Source organism: Rhinatrema bivittatum, chromosome 4, assembly GCF_901001135.1.
Source record: "Rhinatrema bivittatum chromosome 4, aRhiBiv1.1, whole genome shotgun sequence".
Lineage (NCBI taxonomy): Eukaryota > Metazoa > Chordata > Amphibia > Gymnophiona > Rhinatrematidae > Rhinatrema > Rhinatrema bivittatum.
Window position 1 is genome coordinate 19489170 of NC_042618.1, and position 22158 is coordinate 19511327.

Here is a 22158-nt window from a genome sequence, read left to right on the forward strand (position 1 = left end):
CAATATTTCTCTTCTTTTATTGAAAAAACTGTCTTTTTTTTTCTTTCTATAAAAATTATTTGATTGATATCAGCTCTTACTCACTGTGTTTTGTATTGACTAATTTGCGTGGGCAACAGATATATCGGCAGGAATTAACCCAATTCAAGATGAAGAGCTGATGATGTTGCCTCTTAATAAAACAATTGCAGTCTCAATTACATTGCCCGATTGACTTGCTCGAAAATTGCTGGAAAAACTTTGACAAGATTGCCTTCTAAATCAAGGTAGTAAGGCTCATAAAGCTGTTGGGAAGGCAATTCAATAGCCACTTGAGCGGCACTCTGAAAGCTGCCATTTGAGGCTTGTTCTTCAATATCTCTACAGTTCTTATGTCAAGAACATTGTGGTTCTGTAGTTCTGGCACTGCAAGAGTTGTCACAAATATTTTATTAGCTCTAGGAAAGCTGCTTGTAATTCAAATGTCACTTATCTTGGCGTGATGGTTGATCCGAGTTGCACAAAGGATGCCTGAAACGCCAACGTACGTTTTCGCAGGAAAAGCAGCGTCAGGGCAGTATCTCATCTCAAGGAATTACATCTTAAATAAAAAACATATTGAATAAAATCTATGGTTGTCATTCATGATATCAATATGAAAGATTTCCATTACTCACAGTTTCTTGTCCGATCAAACTTTCGGTCATCGGGCTTCAAGTCAAAAAGGCAGAGTGCGTATATACTAATGAACTGATTTTATAGGTTACTCACGAGAAGATGTGATGATGTCATGACAACCTACAGGTGTGTTCATTGATGATTCAACTGTGTGTCTGTGTGTTGAATTATAAACTAGACCAATCTATCTTGATATTTAGTCCCATTTAAGTTGTTGAAAAGTATGATTTGATTGGACACAGTGGGCAGCAAGCGGTGCATTTTCCTTAAAATTTTTTATGCAGCTTCTATGCTCACAACTTAAATGGTTCGTTATTGACCCAGTTAAACCACACATAAGAGGAGGAGACCGGGCAGCATTACTCTGTCGTAAAGAGCAACAGTAGATTTTCAAAGTACACAGTGAAGAACCAATGGGCAACTCTTGCAGTGCCAGAACCACAGAACCACAATGTTCTTGACATAAGAACTGTAGAGACATTGAAGAACAAGCCTCAAATGGCAACTTTCAGAGTTAGAAGGCAATCTTGTTAAAGTTTTTCCAGCAATTTTTGAGCAAGTCAATCTGGCAATGTAATTGAGACTGCAATTGTTTTATTAAGTGTCAACATCATCACCTCTTTATCTTGAATTGGGCTAATTCCTGCCGATATATCTGTTGTCCACTCAAATTAGTCAATACAAAACACAGTGAACAAGAGCTGATATCAAACAATTTTTATAGAAAATAAAAAAAGACACACAAAAATGTTTTTTCAATAAAAGAAATATTGGAGGTTTTTTAGACCGATGACTGTATCAACTGGTCTGTACTCTGATAATCAATTCAGAAAAGATACCAGCGCTGAGGTCTCTTCCTCCAATTTTTAAAATTTTGAAAAATAATTTTGAAAATAAAAGAATTGACAGTTTTTATTTTACATTGCAGTCACAGTTCATTCCAATATACACCAACTATTTTTCTTGTTGCTACATTATACAAACACAAGAAGGAACTTGAGGTTATTGGTCAGCACCCATCCCACCCCAGATATTTTGCCTATCTGGGCACTGTTAAAAGCCTGAGGTTTGCCCCAGAGCACTGTACTGCTGTGAAATCCATGAGGTGACTCTAGCACAAGCCTGACCCCGGCCCTGGAGGGAGCTCAGTCTGACGTGAAGTGGTACGTTCTCCCATGGCGGGGGGTCACCTGCACTCTGTCCCTGGGAGAGGGACCCAGACGTGAAAAATCAGCAGGAGCCTGATTTTTCACATCAAACCCTCCGATTTTGATCTTGTAACCCCTGAGCTGTGCGCCAGGAACCCCACTGAGCAGTATCTCGAGCTGAGCTAGCAGCAGATCCCCATCGAACCTAATCTCCCTTCCTCGGTTCTCCTGTCACACCCTGTTTAGACTTAACCTGTACGAGATAATCATAGCTATCTGCACACACAGCTTGTAGATAAATCGGTTGAATAAAAAGCTTGTTTTCATGCTGCTTAGGTGACAGGGGCATTCGTCACCTCTTCGTTAAGGACGAGCTGCTGAAGGCATCCCTGTCCATGTCTCATGCCAAGTCTGTGCTCATCACCACCGGTTTCCCCACACACTTTAATCAGGAGCCCCCGGAAGAAAACGATGGCCCTCCAGGAGCCTTTGCGATGGCGGCCATGCTGCAGGCCTTAGGCAAGGAGGTCACCATAGTAACCGACAAGAGAGCCTTAGGCCTGAACAGGAAGATTATTGAAGATACTACCAAACAAGGTAAGGTTTTGCTGATGAAACGCAAATTAGGAGACAGATGAGCTAATTTTGTTTTCAAATAAAAATTGAGGCCCAGACTTTATTCTTTTATAAACTGGTTGTTGAAATTCAAAAACAGTTGATACTTGGCCTAAAGCTTTCTGGATTCCTTCTTGCTATTAAGCATTTTTTTCCTGCTAAGAAAAAAAAAAGTTCAGAATCTTAAAGCAAGTCATCAAGAAAGCAGATTTCCTAAGTTTTATTTCTGTGTTTGTCTACACTACATTACTTAATACCTAAATGTAATCTACTTTGAAGTGCCTGAAAAGAAGAATATAAACAATAAATAAAGATCTTTATTTCCTGTTCATAGCCCAGATCAGTCCAGACAAGTGGGGTTTATACATCCCTACCAGCAGATGGAGACAGAGAACAAAACTTTGAGGCACTGTTACATATCCGAGTGTGCCACCTGCAGTCCCTCAGTATTTCTCTGTCTCCAGCAGATGATAGAGGTGCAAACCTGTAGTCTGTTAGGTAAAGTAAAATAAGATTAGAGAGAAGATAAAAGACTGAAGATGGGAGCTCCTGGAGGTGTTAGGTTCCTTCGTGGGCCATCCCTGTGGTTGAGCAGGGCGAGTGGGGGGTTGGAAATCCCTGACCAGACTCGACCCTTGATTCCAGGGGGAGGGAAAGCCAGGGGTCCTGGTTCCCTCACTCCCCCTGAGGTCTTCTCACTCAGGCTGACCGGCTGCAGCATTCTGGGGCTTCCAGAAACAGGAAAGTAGTATTTTCATTTGCTTTTACTGTTCTATGTAGCTCAGTAGGCTGTTTCTTTAAGAGCTTAACGTTAAAAAAAAAAACAAAAAAAAAAAAAAACAAACTCAGAAGCTGTAAGGCCTGTTTATTTTTTTCTCCGTTGGTGCGCCTGAGGTTTGTGTTGGCTTAGCATCGAGGTGAGGAGCCATCTCTCACTGAGCACGGGAAAGCCTGTTGTGCCTGCGGGGGGAGGCGCTGTTGTCTCAATGCGACCCTTCTCTGCCCTGCCTATGTCTCTGGGGTCGAGGAATCCTTGGCAAAAGGATCAGGGGGCAGACGCACACATGCTGCAGGATCTGTGCAGGAGGCCCCGGGGGTATGTGAAAAAGACGGCAGCCATTTTAGCTCCACATGGCAGGAGCCCTGACATGGATGGGGAAGGCAGGGACTCCTCTTCCCCGCTTTCTCCTGTGCATCAGGGCCTGGAGGAGAGAGGGATGTGCCAGCAGATGCAGAGGAGGATCTAATGCCCGTGGAGCAGAGAGACGGCTGCAGATTTTCCACGGATTTTGTTTTATTAATGCATGAGGCCTATCTCGCCAGGCAGGAGCTGGCGGCGAAGAGGCTAGCTTTTCAGATGATCCAAGGCAAGGCTAAGAAGGTTTGGGTTAAAACGCCTCCTAGGACTGGGGGCATTTTGCATCTGTTGGGTCTAGATCGATCGTGAGGGGAGGATCTTTCCTCAGAGGATTCTGATGGTGCTGATCCGCTGGGTGGTGATCCGCAGGTCAGGAGACGATGACACCTAGATCTCATTCTTGGGTTGTAGCACCTAATATGGAACCCAACATTGTGTATTTATTTTATTTATTTATTTATTTATAATTTTTTTATATACCGCCGCTCATCAAAGATATCATGTCGGTGTACAGTGAACAGGAACTTACGCCGGAGCGTTATACATTTAACAAAGGTTATACAAGCGTTATACATTTAACAAAGGTAAGTATATAAGTATTTGAACATAAACAAGTAGAGGCTTTTAAAAACAGAACAATCGTTTAGGTGTAACTTAACTGAACTGAGTTAAGCAGAGCTGGAGAATAAAGGGATTCTAGGAAATTAGGTATGAGGTTAGGGAAGGGTAAGGAGGAAATGGAGTTCTAAATTAGAGGTGGTAAGAGGGGGAAGATAGCGCTTCGAATGCAATTAAGAGCAGTTATATGGAAGGGTATTGAAAGTAGAAGCAGAAATAGGGGAAATCAGAGATGGTGCATAGAAAGGGGGTATTGGGTAGATAAGGCAGGGCATATAAAGGAGAAGAACGACATATATATTTCAAGTAAAGGCATGTGTGAATAACCATGTCTTGAGTTTTTGCTTGAATGTTTTGGGAGATAGCTCAAGGCGTAGTTCGGAGGGCATGGTATTCCATAACAAAGGGCCAGCAATGGAAAGCGCTCGTGCTTTGGTGGAGGCATGGTTATATAGTTTGGGCGAAGGGGTCTGTAAGGTGGCGAGGTATTGATTTCTGGTAGGTTTAATAGAAGTTTGAAATTGTAGCATGTGTAATTATAGCATGGTTATTTTTCCCTAAATGAATCACCTCATGGAGGAGCGTGTGATCAAACTTCAAGGTCAAATTCGGGCCTTGCTAGCCAAGTCTCCTCCCATCGTTTGGGATTACTTACAGGTTCTGGGTTCCATGGCATCGATTTTGGAATTGGTTCCTTGGTCTTTCGCTCATATGAGGCCTTTGCAATCTGCATTACTCTCCCGATGGAACCCGGTTTCAGAGCAGTTTCGTCTACCTTTGCTTCTGACAGGATACGCTCGTTCCATTCTGGCCTGGTGGCTCCACCCGGACAACTTGAGGCAGGGAGTGCCTTTGGTAATTCTGGATTGGACGGTAGTCACCACAGATGCCAGCCTTTATGGCTGGGGAGCGGTTTGTTAGCGGACGTTTGTGCAGGGCAGGTGGTCCTCACAGGAGGCTCGGTGGTCCATCAATCGCCTAGAGACCAGAGCGGTGAGGTTAGCTCTGCAGGCGTTTCTTCCAATTCTCCGCGGCAAGTCGGTACGTATTCTTTCCGACAATGTGACCACGGTGGCTTATATCAACCGTCAGGGAGGAACACGGAGTCAACCAGTAGCATTGGAGGCTCGGTTGCTGATCTCATGGGCAGAGAGGAACTTGTTCAGCATAGTGACCTCCCACGTTGCCGGAGTCGACAATGTTTTTGCGGACTTTCTCAGTCGACATTGCCTACATCCCGGAGAATGGGAGCTCGCGGACGAAGCCTTTCATTGCATTTGTGCCTGTTGGGGAACACCCTATCTGGTTCTGATGGCGACGTTCAGAAATACCAAGGCACCACGCTTCTTTGCCCACCGCAGGGAACCGTGCGCGGAGGGCGTGGACGCTCTGGTTCTCCCCTGGCCAGTGGATGTACTACTTTGTGTTCCCCCCATGGCCGCTCATCGGTCAAACTCTTCGCAGAATAGAGGTGCATCCGTCTGAGGTAATTCTTGTCGCTCCCGAATGGCCGAGGCGTCCATGGTTCGCGGATCTGATATATCTGGCCATCGACGGTCCTCTGAGATTTCAGGATCTGCTGGACCTTCTCCATCAGGATCCAGTTTATTTCGATCAGGTCAAATGCTTTTTTCTAGCGGCATGGCTTTTGAGAGGAAACGTCTGAAGTCTCAGGGGTATTCGGATGAGGTGGTATCTACCATGTTGCAGTCCCGCAAGGTCTCTACTTCCTTGTCTTATGTCAGGGTCTGGAAGGTTTTTGATGCATGGTGTCTCGGCGGGAGTCTAGGACGTTTTGGGTTTCCTTCAGGATGGTTTATTGAAGGTTTATCGAGTTCCTTACGAGTGCAGGTGGCCGCGATCGGTTCCTTGCACGGTAACATACATGGGATGAGCCTGGCGACGCATCCTGATGTCTCCCAATTTTTACGGGGTGTGAAGCATTTGAGACCCCCGGTACGGGAACCATGTCCATCTTGGAGTTTGAATTTGGTTCTTAAGGCCTTGTGTTCGGCACCCTTTGAACTTTTGCATAGGGCGACTTTGAAAGATCTCACTTTGAAGGTGGTATTTTTGGTGGCGATTGCCTCAGCACGCCGACTGTCGGAGCTTCAAGCATTGTCATGTAGAGAACCGTTTTTAAGGATTTCTGATTCAGGTGTTTCTCTGTGTATGGGTCCATCCTTTCTTCCCAAGGTGGTATCTTCTTTCCATTTGAATCAGTCAGTGGAGCTTCCGACTTTTTCTGATCAAGACCAGTCTGACCCCAATTATAAAAACTTGCGGAAGTTGGATGTTCGAGCGTTGCTCCGCTACCTGGAATTTACCAATGAGTTCAGGGTGTCAGACCATCTTTGTCCTCTGGCGTGGACCTCGTCGAGGATATATGGCTTCTAAAACCACGATTGCTCATTGGTTAAAAGAGACCATCAATTCTGCTTATTTGTTAGGCGGGCGGCCATTGCCTGTGGGTCTTCGGGCTCACTCTACTCGGTCTCAAGCCGCTTCCTGGGCGGAAAGTCATCAGGTGTCACCCGAAGAAATTTGTAGAGTGGCTACATGGAAGTCGCTCCACACCTTTGCTAAACATTATCGTTTGGATGTTCAGGCGTCGGGGACAGGGGCATTCGGTGCAGGGTTTCTGCGTGCGGGCCTCTCCGGATCCCATCCCAAGTAAGTGAAGCTCTGGTTCATTCCAGGAGTCAGGACTGATCCAGGTACATACAGGGAAAGGAAAATTAGTATCCTTACCTGATAATTTTCATTCCTGTAGTACCATGGATCAGTCCAGAGTCCCGCCCTATTTAGGGTTTTATCAGTTTGGAGAGTCCACACTATTGTATTCCTGTCTAGGTTTTTTTGCAGACCGATTGCGTTATTCCCTGTACGTACCTGGATCAGTCCAGACAGTGGGTTATGTCCCCAATCCAGCAGATGGAGTCAGCCCAAAACTTCGAGGGGGCGTCACCTTAAGTACTACTACCCCCTCTGCAGGAGTTCAGTATCTTCTGACTCCAGCAGATGCGAGTAGTGAAATCTGGGCTTGCTCCCGATTGCCTATCACCTATTTCTTTTGCGTCCCTTGTTTGGGGCTGTATTTTCTGTAGGTTTGGTTAGACTGTTTGGATCAAGTTGTATTTAAAAAAAAAAAAAAAAAAGCCAAAACTTAATTGAGTAATTGGAGAGGCGTGGCTTTCTTCTGCTTCTCTGTCTCTCCCTTTCCTCTCTACCGGCGCTAGTCGTTGCTGCTCCGGGGTAAGTGAGACTTTGTTTTGAGCTGTTTTTCTCTCTTCTTGTTACAGCTAGGTCGCACGCGGCTGCCGGTGCTCCGGCCTGCTAGCGTCTTCACCCTCTCCCGCGGCCATCTTGCGGCTCCTCGTGGGCTGCAGCGGGGAGAGGGCTGATCGTCTCCAGCGGGTTGTGCGGCCAGGAGGGCCCCCCCGCGGCGCCGTTTTTCTCTTCGGCGGGTAGCGCAGGCCACCAGGGCCCCCCCGCAGCGGCGATCCGTCGCGCGGCCCCCCCCCCCGGGTTTCCAGGCGTTCTGGGCTGTCGGGCACTGTTTCGAACCTTGCGCTCCGGATGCCGAGGCCAGCGCGTTGCTCGGCCTGTGGCGAGCCTGGATCGCGCGTCTCAAGGGAGGGAATTTGTGCGCGGTGCCTCCCCGGGGGGGAAGGCTCTTCTCGGTCCCTCACTCTTCGGTCCTCCATGACAGCCTTGCCCGGGCGGCGCGGGCCGGCCCCTCCCCCATTCCTGGCGGGAACGGCGGCCATCTTGCATGCGCTGCGCCCTGAAGGGGCCCAGGCAGCGCGGGGGGACGAGGAAGCTTCGGAGGGCTCACCCCCGAGATTAATACCTGAGACAGACCCGGAGGAAGGCCCGCTGGGGCAGGGTCCCCCGGGGCCCCCACCCGCGGAGGTCCCCCCGACTAGACCGGGGTTTTCCCCGGAGTTTATCCGTCTGATGCATACGGCTTACCTACAGGACCTGGCTGCGCTCTCGGATCCGCCACCATCCAAGCTACCGCGACCTTCGGCCTCCTATCCGGCCCCCCCCCCGCTCCGGCGGGCGTGGGGGCCCCACAGCCCCCCAGCCAACCACGGCTCCCGGTGGGCTCGGGGGGACTTGGGTCGGCACCAGCTTCCCCTGGATCGGACCCTGCGGCGGCGGGTCAAGGGGACTCCACTTCAGAAGGTGAGGATCCGCGCACGCTACGTCTCTTCCAGCGGGAAGAGCTGGATGACCTGATCCCACAGATCATTCAGGGGTTGGACCTTGATCCTCCGCCGGATCCACCAGCTCCCGTCGCGCCCGCTGTAGTCACCTCCTCAAAGAAGGGAGACCCGGTGCTGGCAGCCCTTCGCCCGAGGGCTCGGGCTTTTCCCATTCACGAGTCGTTCCTGCAGCTTCTCACCAGGGAATGGGATGCCCCGGAATCCGCGCTGAAGGGCAGCCGGGCCATGGAGAGGCTGTATCCACTGCCGGAAGATTTTCTGGATCTCATCAAGGTACCCAGAGTGGACTCCGCGGTGTCGGCGGTCACGAAGAGGACGACTATACCGGTGACAGGTGGAGCAGCGCTAAGGGATACGCAGGATCGCAAGTTGGAAGTCTTCCTCAAGCGGGTCTTCGAGGTCTCCGCAGTGGGGCTGCGGGCTGCGATGTGCAGCTCGCTTGCCCAGCGGGCCAGTCTTCTCTGGGTGCAGCTATTGCTCACGTCCCAGGCGTTGCCACCCGAAGAAGCCGCCCAGGCGGATAGACTGGAAGCCGCGGTGGCATACGGGGCGGACGCTTCCTACGATCTGTTTCGGGTCCTTGCCCGCTCCATGACCTCGGTGGTGGCGGCACGCCGACTCCTATGGCTACGCAACTGGGCGGCGGACACGTCCTCCAAGTCGAGTCTGGGTTCCCTGCCATTCAGGGGTAAGTTCCTGTTCGGCGAGGATCTGGACCAGATCATCAAGTCCCTGGGGGAAAACGCGGTCCATCGCCTGCCGGAAGACAGATATCGCTCCACCAGGGCTTTTTCGTCCTCCAGGACCAGAGCCAGAGCGCAAAGGCGCTATAGGAGTTATAGGCCGGCGGCGGCTCGGCCCCCTGCCTCCAGGTCTCAGCCCTGGTCTCGCTCCTTTCGCGGGCGCCGCCCCGCGCACCCCGCTTCCACGGCGGGACAACCCTCACCCAAGTCCTCTCAATGATGTTCAGCTCGCCCACTCCGCCGTCCCCAAGATTGGAGGGCGGCTGGCGTTCTTCTACGAGGAGTGGGCGCGGATCACCTCGGATCAGTGGGTCTTGGACACCATAGGACGCGGCTACGCTTTGGAGCTTGCCCGCGCTCCGAAGGGTCGGTTCATCTTCTCGCCCTGCGGCTCGGCCATCAAGCGAAGGGCGGTGCAGTCGACGCTGGACAGACTGTGGGAAATAGGCGCCATTGTGCCCGTACCCTCCGGAGAGGTGGGCTCGGGCCATTATTCCATCTACTTCGTAGTACCAAAGAAAGACAGCTCCTTCCGCCCCATACTGGACCTGAAGGAAGTCAACAAGTCCCTCAGGGTGATCCGGTTCCGCATGGAAACGCTGCGTTCGGTGATCGCGGCGGTACACCAAGGGGAGTTCTTGGCCTCCTTGGACTTGACGGAGGCCTACCTTCATATCCCCATTCGCCAGGAGCATCATCGGCTCCTACGGTTCAAGATTCTGGATCAACATTTCCAGTTTGTGGCGCTTCCGTTCGGCCTGGCAACGGCCCCACGCACCTTCACCAAGATCATGGTAGTTGTGGCGGCTGCCCTTCGGAAGGAGGGTATTCTAGTTCATCCTTATTTGGACGACTGGCTCATACGGGCGAAGTCTTTTCGGCATGGCCAGGCGGCAGTGGCCAGGGTGATAGAGTTCCTGCAGTCCCTGGGTTGGGTGGTGAACTTCTCCAAGAGCTCCCTCGTGCCTTCGCAGCGCTTGGATTTCTTGGGGGCGACCTTCGACACCCGTCTGGGGGCGGTTTTTCTACGACAGGACAAGGCGCACTCCCTGCGGGAGCACATACAGCGGTTTTCTGCATTACCAGCTCCCACCTCCTGGGACTATCTACAGCTCCTGGGGGTGATGGGCTCCACCATCGACATGGTTCCTTGGGCATTTGCGCACCTCCGGCCGCTACAGAGAGCACTCCTATCCCGCTGGAAACCACTTTCGCAGGACTACCAGGTGATACTCCCGCTGCCACAGTTTGCACGGAGCAGCTTGGACTGGTGGATGGTCCCGGAGAATCTGGCTCGCGGCGTGTCCCTCGAGCTACCAAATTGGGTAGTGGTTACCACCGACGCCAGTCTCGTAGGCTGGGGAGCAGTCTGCGACCGCAGCGCCACGCAGGGGACGTGGTCCGCGGAGGAGTCGACGTGGTCCATCAATCGTCTGGAGACCAGAGCGGTCAGGCTGGCGCTGCTTCACTTCCTGCCGCTCCTTCGGAATCGGGAAGTCAGAATCCTGTCGGACAACGCGACCACGGTGGCCTACATCAACCGACAGGGCGGCACCCGCAGTCCGCAGGTCGCGCTAGAGGCGGCGATGCTGATGCAGTGGGCGGAACGGCACCTGGCCCGTCTGGCGGCCTCGCACATAGCGGGCGTGGACAACGTCCAGGCGGATTTCCTCAGTCGCCAGTTTCTGGATCCCGGAGAGTGGGCCCTCTCCGATGCGGCCATGCAGCTGATCGTTCGGCGGTGGGGCCCCCCCCACCTGGATCTCATGGCATCCGCTCAAAACACCAAGGCGCCTCGTTTCTTCAGTCGCCGGAGAGAACGGGGGGCGGAGGGCGTCGATGCTCTCGCGCTCCCGTGGCCGGCCGATCTGCTTCTATACGCGTTCCCCCCGTGGCCACTGGTGGGAAGGCTACTACGTCGGATAGAGGCTCATCGGGGGACCGTCATCTTCGTCGCGCCAGAGTGGCCGAGACGACCTTGGTTTGCGGACCTCCTTCACCTGGTAATCGACGGACCCCTCCGGCTGGGACATCTTCCCCGCCTCCTCCACCAGGGCCCAGTATTTTTCGACCAGGCCGAACTCTTCTGTCTTGCGGCCTGGCTTTTGAGAGGCGTCGCCTCCGCCGACGGGGATACCCGGAGGCGGTAGTGTCCACGCTGCTGCGCTCCCGAAAGACCTCGACGTCGGTGGCCTATGTGCGGGTCTGGAAGGTGTTCGAGCTGTGGTGTACCGGCCTGAACACAAGACCTTCGGAGGCGTCTGTCCCTCAGATCCTCCAGTTTCTACAAGAAGGGGTGGACAAGGGGCTCGCTTACAACTCACTTCGGGTTCAAGTGGCCGCTCTTGGCTCCCTCCTGCGCGACGGAGGATCTCTGTGGCGACACCCGGACATCGCCCGTTTTCTCAAGGGGGTCAAACACTTGCGGCCTCCACTGCGGGATCCTTGTCCCTCTTGGAGTCTCAATCTGGTACTGCGTTCCATGTCAGGACCTCCGTTTGAACCGCTGCGGAATGCGACAATCAAGGATCTCACCCTCAAGGCTGTGTTCCTGGTGGCCATCTGCTCCGCACGGCGTATTTCGGAGCTGCAGGCCCTGTCGTGTAGAGAACCTTATCTTCGGTTCTCCGATTTGGGAGTCTCACTTCGCACTGTCCCCTCCTTCCTTCCGAAGGTGGTGTCCACTTTCCATGTGAATCAGACGGTGGAACTTCTATCGTTCTCTTCGTCGGAGCCGCGGTCTCTTCGTCTCCTTGACGTCAAGCGCACTCTGAGGCTCTACCTGGAGGCTACGAATGATTTCCGGACTTCTGACCATCTCTTCGTCCTTTGGTCCGGTCCCCGGAAGGGATCTCAGGCCTCGAAGACGACCATTGCCAGATGGCTGAAGGCCGGCATTGCTGCCTCCTATATTGGGGTGGGGCGGACTCCCCCACCCGGCATAGTAGCACATTCCACACGCTCCCAGGCGGCCTCCTGGGCTGAGAGCCGCTCGGTATCTTCGCAAGAAATCTGTAGAGCGGCCACCTGGAAGTCGTTGCACACGTTCTCGAGACACTACAGACTACATCTCGCCTCGTCCGTCCAGGGACATTTTGGCGAACAGGTCCTACGAGCAGGCCTCGCGGGATCCCACCCGGGTTAGGGAAGCTTGGGTACATCCCACTGTCTGGACTGATCCAGGTACGTACAGGGAAAAGAAAATTATTACTTACCTGCTAATTTTCGTTCCTGTAGTACCATGGATCAGTCCAGACGCCCACCGCATTTGGGTTCTAGGTCCTATTCCTGCTCGGCTGTATGTGGATGCTGATTCTGTTCAACTGTGTCTCCCGTTACAGTAGTGTCCTTACTGCTGCTGTTTGTGTTTCACGTATTTCCAGTTTTGTCACTGTTCTTTTCACCGTTCTCTTGGAGGTTGACACGCTATGTTCGTGCCCGACCACTCGTTGGTGGGTCGGTTTCAGTTTCCTACGTTAACATTCAGCGGCTTATTGTTGCCGTCTTGTTTCAACTTGATCCAAGCGGGGGGTTTCTGTTTACTCGGGCTTTGATATACTCGATACTGAACTCCTGCAGAGGGGGTAGTAGTACTTAAGGTGACGCCCCCTCGAAGTTTTGGGCTGACTCCATCTGCTGGATTGGGGACATAACCCACTGTCTGGACTGATCCATGGTACTACAGGAACGAAAATTAGCAGGTAAGTAATAATTTTCTTTTCTGCAGCCCATGGGTGCTGATCCCATCTGGGGGTTCCATGAGCCAATTTTTTCCGGTTCGGTTACTGTATATAGTTTGGGGGTTTTTATAATCCATTCTGCTTTGACATTACGTAATACTGCCAGACTGTAGGTGGCACCAGCCTATATGAGGCGGAGTTTTGTTTGGTAAACTTCTGTCTCCATCTACTAGAGGGGGGGGGGGGGGGCGCAAACCCAGGAGTCTGGACTGATCCGTGGTACTACAGGAATGAAAATTATCAGGTAAGGATACTAATTTTCCTCTGCCAAACCTTCGACCACTCTTCAAACTTTCTTAAATCACTTTTAATTCTCTCTACTCCTTCAGACATGTCAACTCTCTTGCAGATCTCGGTATCATCCACAAAAAGGCAAACTTCACCTTCTATCCCTTCCTCAATGTTAATCTCAAAGATATTGAGCAGAACCATTCCCATAACCGATCCCTGTGGCACTCTGCTTAACACTGTTCTCTCTTCAGAGTAGGTTCAGTTTACCATTACACTCTGTCTCCTATCAGTCAACCAGTTTGTAATCCACGCCACCACCTTGGCACCGACTCCCAAGGTTCACGAGCCTCCTATGCAGGACCGTATCAAAAGCTTCGCTGAAATCCAAGTAAATCACATCGAGCACTCTTCCTCGATCCAATTCTCTAGTCACCCAATCAAAAAAACTCAGATTTCTCTGACAGGACTTCCCCCTGGTGAATCCGTCCTGCCTTGGATCTAGCAACATTTACTGGTTGTAGATAAATGTTGTTCTGTGTGTGTATATTTCTTATCTGGATGAATGTTGGTGCGTTGGTAGTCTGGTTTAAGTGTTTGATTCACGCCAGACTGAAACAAATAAATTCAAAGCACATTAAGCTAAGTGCTGGACAAGAAGAGAGTGAAGCAGGATGTCTGGATTTACTAATGCTAGTATTGGCGCCTGAAGTACTTAGCGGAATGCATAAAGGGAAATATTTTAGTCTGAGCCCTGAACGTTTAGTGATCAGCACTTGGAGTTAATTCAGGAGCACTGCTGTCCCATGCAGAGCTCTTACAGAGGTGTGGGAGTAGGGAGGAGGTGGATAATGATGCCTTAGAACAATAAAATGCAACTCATTATGTTCACAAATATAACACTACTAGATCAATAATTGTTCTAAAAATAACACCCACAGAAACTAATGCTGTCGACATTGTGGTATTTTGTCTTGGCTGCTGTATGTTTCAGTTTTTTTTTTGTTTGTTTTTTTTTTTACAGCCGTTTTTCGAAACTTATTTCACAGGCGTCGTTGCTTGCAGAATATCTTCTCTCTAGAAATCTATTTTCTGGTTTTGGTACCATAAAAAAAATGTTGAAATGCACAGAAAAGATCAGTGTGTACCGTTGGCTTGACGAGATCATGGGGATCAGTTTTCTTTTGGGTTAGCTGCCTATTTTCGCCAGTTAAGCACCTAAATCGGCCCATTTTTGAAAGTGAGTAGGTCTGAGCACCTAAATTAAGAATCTTAAAGTGTATGGTTACCAGTGCAAAATTAGGGCAGGAATAGAAAGTTAGTCGCTTGGCACTGATTTTCAGCAATAGGAGCCTAACTTAGGATCCTCAGTCGAGGCAAATGAAATAGCAAGCCTAAATTGAGGTGAATTTTCAGCCAAAAATGTAGATTTCTAATTTCAGTTGAAAATATCCCTAAATTTAGGTGCAGGCCATTTTTTTGATAATTGACCCCCTAGATGACCTTGGAACTATTGGATAAAAACAGAACTCCATTTAGACTTCCTGGTCTGGCCAGTGAAAAGGCAGCTTGGACAATGCTTGATGACATCACAGTGCGGCCTCGGGTAGGAGGGTTCCTGCAGATGTGTGACGCTGTTTCATCTCTTCCACAGGCGTCCTGCAGACCCCCGTTCCTCTTGCGAGCTACCAGGGGGAGGATGCAGATTCAGCTTTGAAGTTCCTTTGCCAGGATGGGAATCCACAAGCACCCAGGTTTGTTTTTAAGCGAATCCTTGGTGCCCATCAAAGATTGAATAAAACGTTTGGATGGCAAAAGGGAACAAAACCTTTGCAGGCCAGTTTACTGGAACAAATTTGTCTCCGTGAATCCTTTTCTCTAAGCACATAATTTCTTGCAGTCTAAGGAGGGAGGTGTAAAAATGTAATAGAAGAAATTGTGCCTGAAAAAATGGGTCTGAAAGTGCTAAATTTAAGGATCAGGCAAACGTCTCACTGTGTATCGCTCCATAGCTTTGCACACGTTTCTGCATGTACACGTTTTTCTGTGGAATATTTTCCCCTTCCGGAAGCTGCAGGAGGTCAGGCTTTCTTGCAATTTTTAGTTTTTTTTTTTTGGTTTGAAACATACAGCACCACCCTGAGGCTGAAAGATAGCGCAGAATGGTGACCGGTGGACATACGATCTTTACACGGCTGCTTCAGCATGCAGGGAGGTTCCTGGCTCCTATAGCAGACTCGAGTGGCGGTCATGCATGTCTGTCGCCTTGGTTAAACTGTTCTAATCGTGGCTAGTAATTCGTGCCCAAGAGTTGCCTGCCTGATTTCGTTGACGTTTTCGTTGTGAAATGCTGTGTCTCTTAAACTCTTTCTTGGGTAGGTGCTACCATTTTTATTGCTGTGATATATTTTGCCCATGAGCAGATTTGAGCACCTGGTGGCAATAGAGCGTGCAGGGATGGCTGCAGACGGGAACTACTACAACGCACGTAAAGTGAACATTAAGCACTTGGTGGATCCCATCGACCGCCTCTTTCTTACGGCTCGAACCGTCCCTGGAGTCGCCACAACCGGTAAAGATCGCACGTGAACAAAGCAGGCTCTTACCTTGCCGTCTTCTAGGGCCAGCCATGGCGAACCGCAGTCCTCGGGTGGTGCAGACAGGCCAGGTTTTCAGCACACCCGCAACGAATGTGCAGGAGAGAGGTTCGCGCACAGCGGGGAGGCGGTGCGTGCAGATCTTTTCTCATGCACGTTCACTGCGGATATCCTGAAAACCTGGCCTGGTTGGGGGGCACTCGAGGAATGGAGTTCGCCATCCCTGTCCTAGACAGTGCGGCCTTTCTCCATGCTGGTCACCCTTTGCCCTTTAAAATATGAGGCAACTGAGAGGTTCAGGCTAACTTTCATTTGCCCCTCCCCCCCTGGTTTTTTAATATATTCATATCTTCTAATTTTATTTAACTCGTCGCGGTGCAGAGATGGATTTGCTGTACTGATCCTTGAGGAAAGGGAACTCTTTGCAAGTGGCTATTCCTTTCTTTTGGCCTTGTCCTCATGGGTGAAATGAACAGAAATAATCAGTTAGGAGGAATTTTAGCTTTAGATCTGCTCTAGATAAATATCTAGTTGCTAAACCATTGGAAATGTTTTGATTAGCTCTTAGTAGTTGATATCATCACGTCTCTGTTCTCTTGTTCTACTTTTAATACATTACATATGCCTTTTGACCATCCCCTTTCCTCCTCCGGAGGGGGGGGGGGTGTCCCCAGTTGAGATCCTGGATTTTGTGTTGCTAGGGATTTCCTGGGAAAGAAACCTTACTAAAGAGAGTACAAAGTTTGTTCCTGTTTTTCACCAAGGCATCGGCGACGGGGGCAATGAGCTCGGCATGGGCAAAGTGAAGGAAGCCGTGAAGCAGCACATCGCGGGCGGGGAGGTGATTGCTTGCGACGTCGAAGCTGACTTTGCCATTACGGCCGGTGAGTCAGGAGTGCGCAACCTTTGGGGAGAAGCCGGACGTGCACGTGAGCAGCGTTGAGCGTAAGACCCGCCCCTTCAGTGCACGTACGACAGAGAAAACGGGACCTGGTCTGTTAGAAAGTGCTTTTATCCAAAGCACTTAATGGACAATAATGGATGTGTCTGCCTCTGATTCTGCAGCGGTGGATACACTTAGATTTGTCTTATTTACTGAAGTTATGTCTGATTACGTTTTTCCCCCGTGTGCTGGACACAAAAGGGGGGGGGGGGGGAATGGATAGAAGTGGCAGTACTACAAAATTCCTGAGCCATGGAAATATTTGGCCTGTGACTTATTTTATCAAGCAATCAATTCAAGCCTTGTACTCCCACTGCAGTAAACATTTCTGCCTTTTTATTTATTTATTTTTTAAGTTTTTACAGTGGAATTCTTATACAGTCACCAGCTTTCATGGAGAAAGAGAGTCAGAGGTACAGTTCCAGCCCTCTGTATCTAAACCTTGAGAGAAGATCCCAGCTATATGAGAGTCTCTCGCCCAGGGTGCACGCAGAGACTGCTGGGAGACGGGAAAGGAGAAGGATGTTTTATCTCCCTCCTGCTGTAGCCCTTTGGGTGTCTTCATTATGCAACCAGGCTGCCGAATGGTCTTGTCCTGGTCGTGCAGGCCGTTTGACACGGGATCCGATCAGGAGCGTACATGCTGTAGCTGACTGTGTCGCCTCCCGCGTAGATGTGCACCATCCCATGCCTGATCATTTATTTCATAAGGAGGGGGGATTTAGGAATTGGGAGCCTTGGACTGCGATGCAGAGGGCTCTCTGGGGCGTGAGCTCGGCTCACGCTTCTGCTGCTGACTCTTTCTGACCTGGGGGTTGCGTCACTTTTATCTCCCTGTGCCTCCGGGAGTCAGCTGAAAACATAATCTGACTCTTCTGGTCAGCGTATTTAACTGTGACTGTGTGTAAATTCTGTCAGAGGAATGCCACTGAATCGCACCTTCTCTTCCAGGCGTCTCTAACTGGGGAGGGTACGCTGTGGCTTGTGCCCTGTACATCCTGAACACCTGTGACGTCCATGAGCGCTACCTGAGGAAAGCCGTGGGGTTCCCCAGACTGTCCGAGGCGGGGGCCTGGGCTGCAGCCCTCCCCTCTGTTAAGAAGGTAACGGCTGTGCGCGCGCCTGTCTCTTCAGAATCGGCTTTTCTTTCCGAATTCAGCATGGGCCAAGCGAACATCAGCACCCAAAGAGGGGCCCTGGCAGTGGGAGCCGTCATCCCAGCCGCCCCTGCTGCTTGCTGGTTTGTTTGTCAAAATTTGTATTCCACCCATATTCATGGTAGATAACAATAAAACAAGACTCGAAATAAAAACTTAAATACAATAAACTTTTATAAGCAAGTACAAATAAACTCTTAATAATATACACCCAAATAAGTACAATAATGGTTCATATAATGAAAACATATTCTGCTGTGCTGGGTTGAGATGAAGGGTCACAGTCCGCTGCGGTCGGACATACTCTGGACATACGCAGCAGCACTGGGCCGGTATGGCTCTGCTCGTTGGATGGTATTTTTCAGCCTCCACCATGAAACATCGTCTTTTTATGGACAGGTAGAAAATGAATATTTAAGTGGGGGATGCAGCTTCCAAACCTCGCTGCTACCAAGTTTGCAGGTACTTTTTATCCACTCACTGCGCACCAGTTTTGGAAGGCAAAGTACACGATCTCTCGATGCACTGTTTTTTCTTTTTTTTTTTTTCTGTAGTTTATGGTTTTTATTAAACCAGCAACAAATTATAACATCGCATGAACATTTCCACCAGTCCACACTTCAAAATGCTTGCCAACAGGTCATCATATATTCATCCGACCATTGTTACAATTGTGTACTCATCGTCATCGTTTTTCATAATCCACATAAAATCTCTCTTTTCACCCTCTCGTCTTCTTCATCCATCATGATGCATTATTTTCCGAACATGCTGTTCCCTGTACGTACCTGAATCAGTCCAGACAGTGGGATCTGTCCTCCTTCCAGCAGATGGAGTCAGAGAAAACTTCGAAGGGTGCTCCCATATAAGCCAGTGCACCCTCTGTCATCCTTCAGTATTAAGAATATAAAAGCCTGAAGAGACAAGATGGATGGATCAAGGTATAAAACCCTTTCAACTTGAACAACTGTACAGTGTGTACTAAACTTTAAGAGGCAACTACACTTGCAAAATGAACCATGAAACAGCCACTAAACACGTGGTATATGGGAAACAATTTGAGCAGAGAGACAATCCCAATCCCATAAATCCTTAGGGTGGGCGTCTGGACTGATCCGTGGTACTACAGGAACAAAAATTAGCAGGTAAGGAATAATTTTCTTTTCCCTGTACGTACCCGGATCAGTCCAGATGGTGGGATGTACCAAAGCTTCCCTACTTAGGGTGGGCCCCGGATAGCCCTGCTCGAATGACCCGATTGCCAAAGGAGCCGAAAACCGGTGGCTATAGATTCAAACGATAGTGCCGAGCAAAGATATGTAAAGACTTCCAGGTGGCCGCTCAGCATATCTCCTGAGGCGAAACGGATTGACTCTGCCCTGGAAGCCGCGTGAGCTTGGAGGGAATGGGCCTTGATGCCCACCGGAGGCTGTCGACTGGCACCAATATATGCTGAGGCGATGGCCTCTTTCAGCCAGCGAGCAATGGTGGCTTTCGAAGCCTTGGCCCCCTTCTTTGGGCCACTCCAAAGTGCAAAAAGATGACTCCATCTGCTGGAAGGGGGACATAACCCACTGTCTTCACTGATCCGTGGTACCAAAGGAATGAAAATTAGCAGGTGAGGAATAATTTTCTTTTTGCAAAGAAGATAATGTATTCTTGTCCTACCCTGTCCTGAACAGCCCCTCCCCCTGCTAAAAGTGCATGCATCGTGAACACGCTGGGTACAACCCTTTTTGCCTTGGGTACATGGCTTTTGAAAATCGTCCTTTTAGAGCCAAGTAGGAAAAGTGTCAGGTAGCCTTGGGCACAAGCCAAAGGGACACATCCAAAGGTCCCTCTGATTTTCGGGAGGCTGCCCTGGAAGGCCATGTTCTCGTAGATGGGGAGATAAGGGATATTTGTGTGCTACTGCCCATGGACGTTCAGCTACGGGCATCTTATGTGCAGTTTTTTGGGGGGTTTTTTTTTTTAGCTCTGTATGTTTTTATGGTTGTGCATTATAACCTGTCCTCACGGGGGAAATAAACCAACCCATGAGCCAAAGTGTTGCCAGGCACTCCCTTCTCTGAACTGAAATAATACTCAGTCATGTCTCGCTTATTTGAGGCCACGGTTGCAGCCCTTTCATTTTGAACAATGCGAAAATGTAATCTAATTTCTCTGGTTCTTCGCCCCCTTCTAATAAGCGCTTGTAATTAATTGGAGTGCCCCAGAGTAAAGCCTCTGTCTGGCAATAGAAAACTTTGCATTTTTAATGTTAATAGCTTTTCTGAGACCACAGTGATTGAACACCACTCTTCAAAAAAAAAAAGTCCAATCCATCCGATCATGCTGCTTTTATTTTGTTATTAGGCAGAAATCAGTCCCAGGAAGTGAAGAGGCTTTAATATCCACCCCCCATGTTCCTAAAGCACTGGTAGAAAGTGGCAGAGCCCAGTACACTGTCAGCTGGTAAAATAAGTGGAGTTCACCTACATTGTGTAATACTTCAGTCATTGTGCAGGCAAATTCCAGAGGAACCTTTTTCTCTGCACACACCTCCACTTTCCCTTTGAAAACTGCTGCTGGGGGGGGACAAAGAGGTTATTTATTTCATAGCTTTTGTAAACAGACTTCCTGGCCCTAAAAGGGCTACCCCCAGGGTGGTGAACAGTAAACACAGATCAATAAAACCAGCCCGAGGATACTTCCACTGGCTTTCTGCTTGGCTGGAATTTTAATAATAATAATTAATGGAAAAATACACACACACACACACACACACACACACACGAAAATGTAATCACCCCTCCCCCCCCCCCCCCCCCCCCAAAAAAAAAGAATCCTGTCACTCTGTTCCCTAAATGAACACGTGTACGTTTAGCTGGGTTAAGGATGGGCAGTTTCCGCACAACCCTTTTACCTGGGTATTTTGTTGCTTAAATGGCTTTTGAAAATTTCCCTCGCAGCCTTGGTCATTCTCTCTAAAGAGCTCTGACTCGCTTAACCGCACCGTGTGGTGCTGATGAATGGCCCTTCCTGCATGCTGCTTGGTTAGATTAACGGTTTGTAAGGACATTTTAGGATCCTGTTGTGGGACACGTTTTCACTGCACGTACCCCATCATGAGTGAACAAGCTAGGATGATGGTCTTTGGTTTGCTTTTTTTTTTCATTCCCCGTTTGCCTTTCCAGGAAGAACAGTTGCTGAGCATCCTTGTAAGTCACAAGGTGCGGAGCGGGAAGACCGGAAGCCTGGCCATGGAAGTGGATGGCTTACCCTTCTACGACACGCACTCGGCGATGATAGAGAAGCTGCTGGAGCTCACGCGTTGACGTAGTTATTAACGCGTCTCTTACAGGCCGATGATAGCTGTGAGCCAAAGACTGGAAGTGAGGGTCACACACATTGACTCTGATGGGCTTATAACACACAGTTGAACGTTGATCGGTCTAGCTTATGCTGTTTACTCAGCCAGCGCTAGGAAACAGGTTTTGTGCCAGATATTTTAGAAATAATTTTACACTGTGCAAGCCACGGTGGAGGAAGAATGCCTGGGCTGAACCTACTGCATCTCTTCCAGAGTAAGGAAGGACTATGTTACTTCTCCAAATGTAATATTGAAAGAAAACCAGCAGAGTAGAGGGATTCCTTTTATAAAAGGTGCAAACGTTTGGAACTACTCAGGTTCTCCTTAGTCTGTGGCAGGGACTTTAATGGTCTGGAAGTGGGCAGACTGGATGGGCCAGTTGTTCGTTATCTGGCAGTCATCTGTTCTCTCATTGAAAACTTTCAGCTTTAAACATGCATTCGTCTTACAAAGCCGTCGTCTCTGCCAGCAACTCTATTGACTTTAACTGAAGTAGTTTTTATATTTCTTGAGAATCTGTACGGACCTGCCCAGAATGCTAGCTCTGAAATTCTTTGGAGATGGCATTATTTTCAACAAACCATCCCCCCCCCCCCCCAAATCAGAGAAGATGTTCCCCTAAAATACTGTGACTGTTCTCGAATGAGGGGAGTTGAGGGGCACCTTACAGACTAACCATTTTATTAAAGCATGAGATTTCGAAGACAGCGTCCACTTTGTCTGTCTTTCACCTTTCCAAGGAAAGCCATTTTCCTCTGCTCTAATGTTATGTGACACTGCCTCGGTGGCTTCCAGGGGGAATGTTCCTGCTTCTATCTGTGACCCGGTGCTGTCCTCTCTCTTCCTGTCTGCTCTTCTGTGTTCAGCACTTGTGGTTACAAAAAAATATTTCAGATCCAGATCAATTTAGTGGGGGTATCGTCCTGATTTTATAGGTGCTCTTGTGGGTGTATCTTTTCATTGGCGCCTCTCTACTTTTGGGCATTGTGT

The 22158-nt window shown here is 49.4% G+C and overlaps 1 protein-coding gene across 6 annotated transcripts in view; it reads left to right on the forward strand.

Annotated features, from left to right (window-relative positions):
- Positions 1 to 21873, forward strand: part of DGLUCY (D-glutamate cyclase) — a 67196-nt gene extending 45323 nt beyond the window's left edge. For all 6 annotated transcript variants that reach the window (XM_029597792.1, XM_029597793.1, XM_029597794.1 and 3 more), the window contains 6 exons: positions 2142 to 2402; positions 14774 to 14873; positions 15543 to 15691; positions 16481 to 16600; positions 17611 to 17762; positions 20993 to 21873. In XM_029597792.1, the coding sequence (XP_029453652.1) occupies positions 2142 to 2402; positions 14774 to 14873; positions 15543 to 15691; positions 16481 to 16600; positions 17611 to 17762; positions 20993 to 21133 (923 nt within the window). In that variant the 3' untranslated portion in view covers positions 21134 to 21873. The remainder of the gene's footprint in view (positions 1 to 2141; positions 2403 to 14773; positions 14874 to 15542; positions 15692 to 16480; positions 16601 to 17610; positions 17763 to 20992) is intronic.
- The last annotated feature ends 285 nt before the right edge of the window (positions 21874 to 22158 follow it).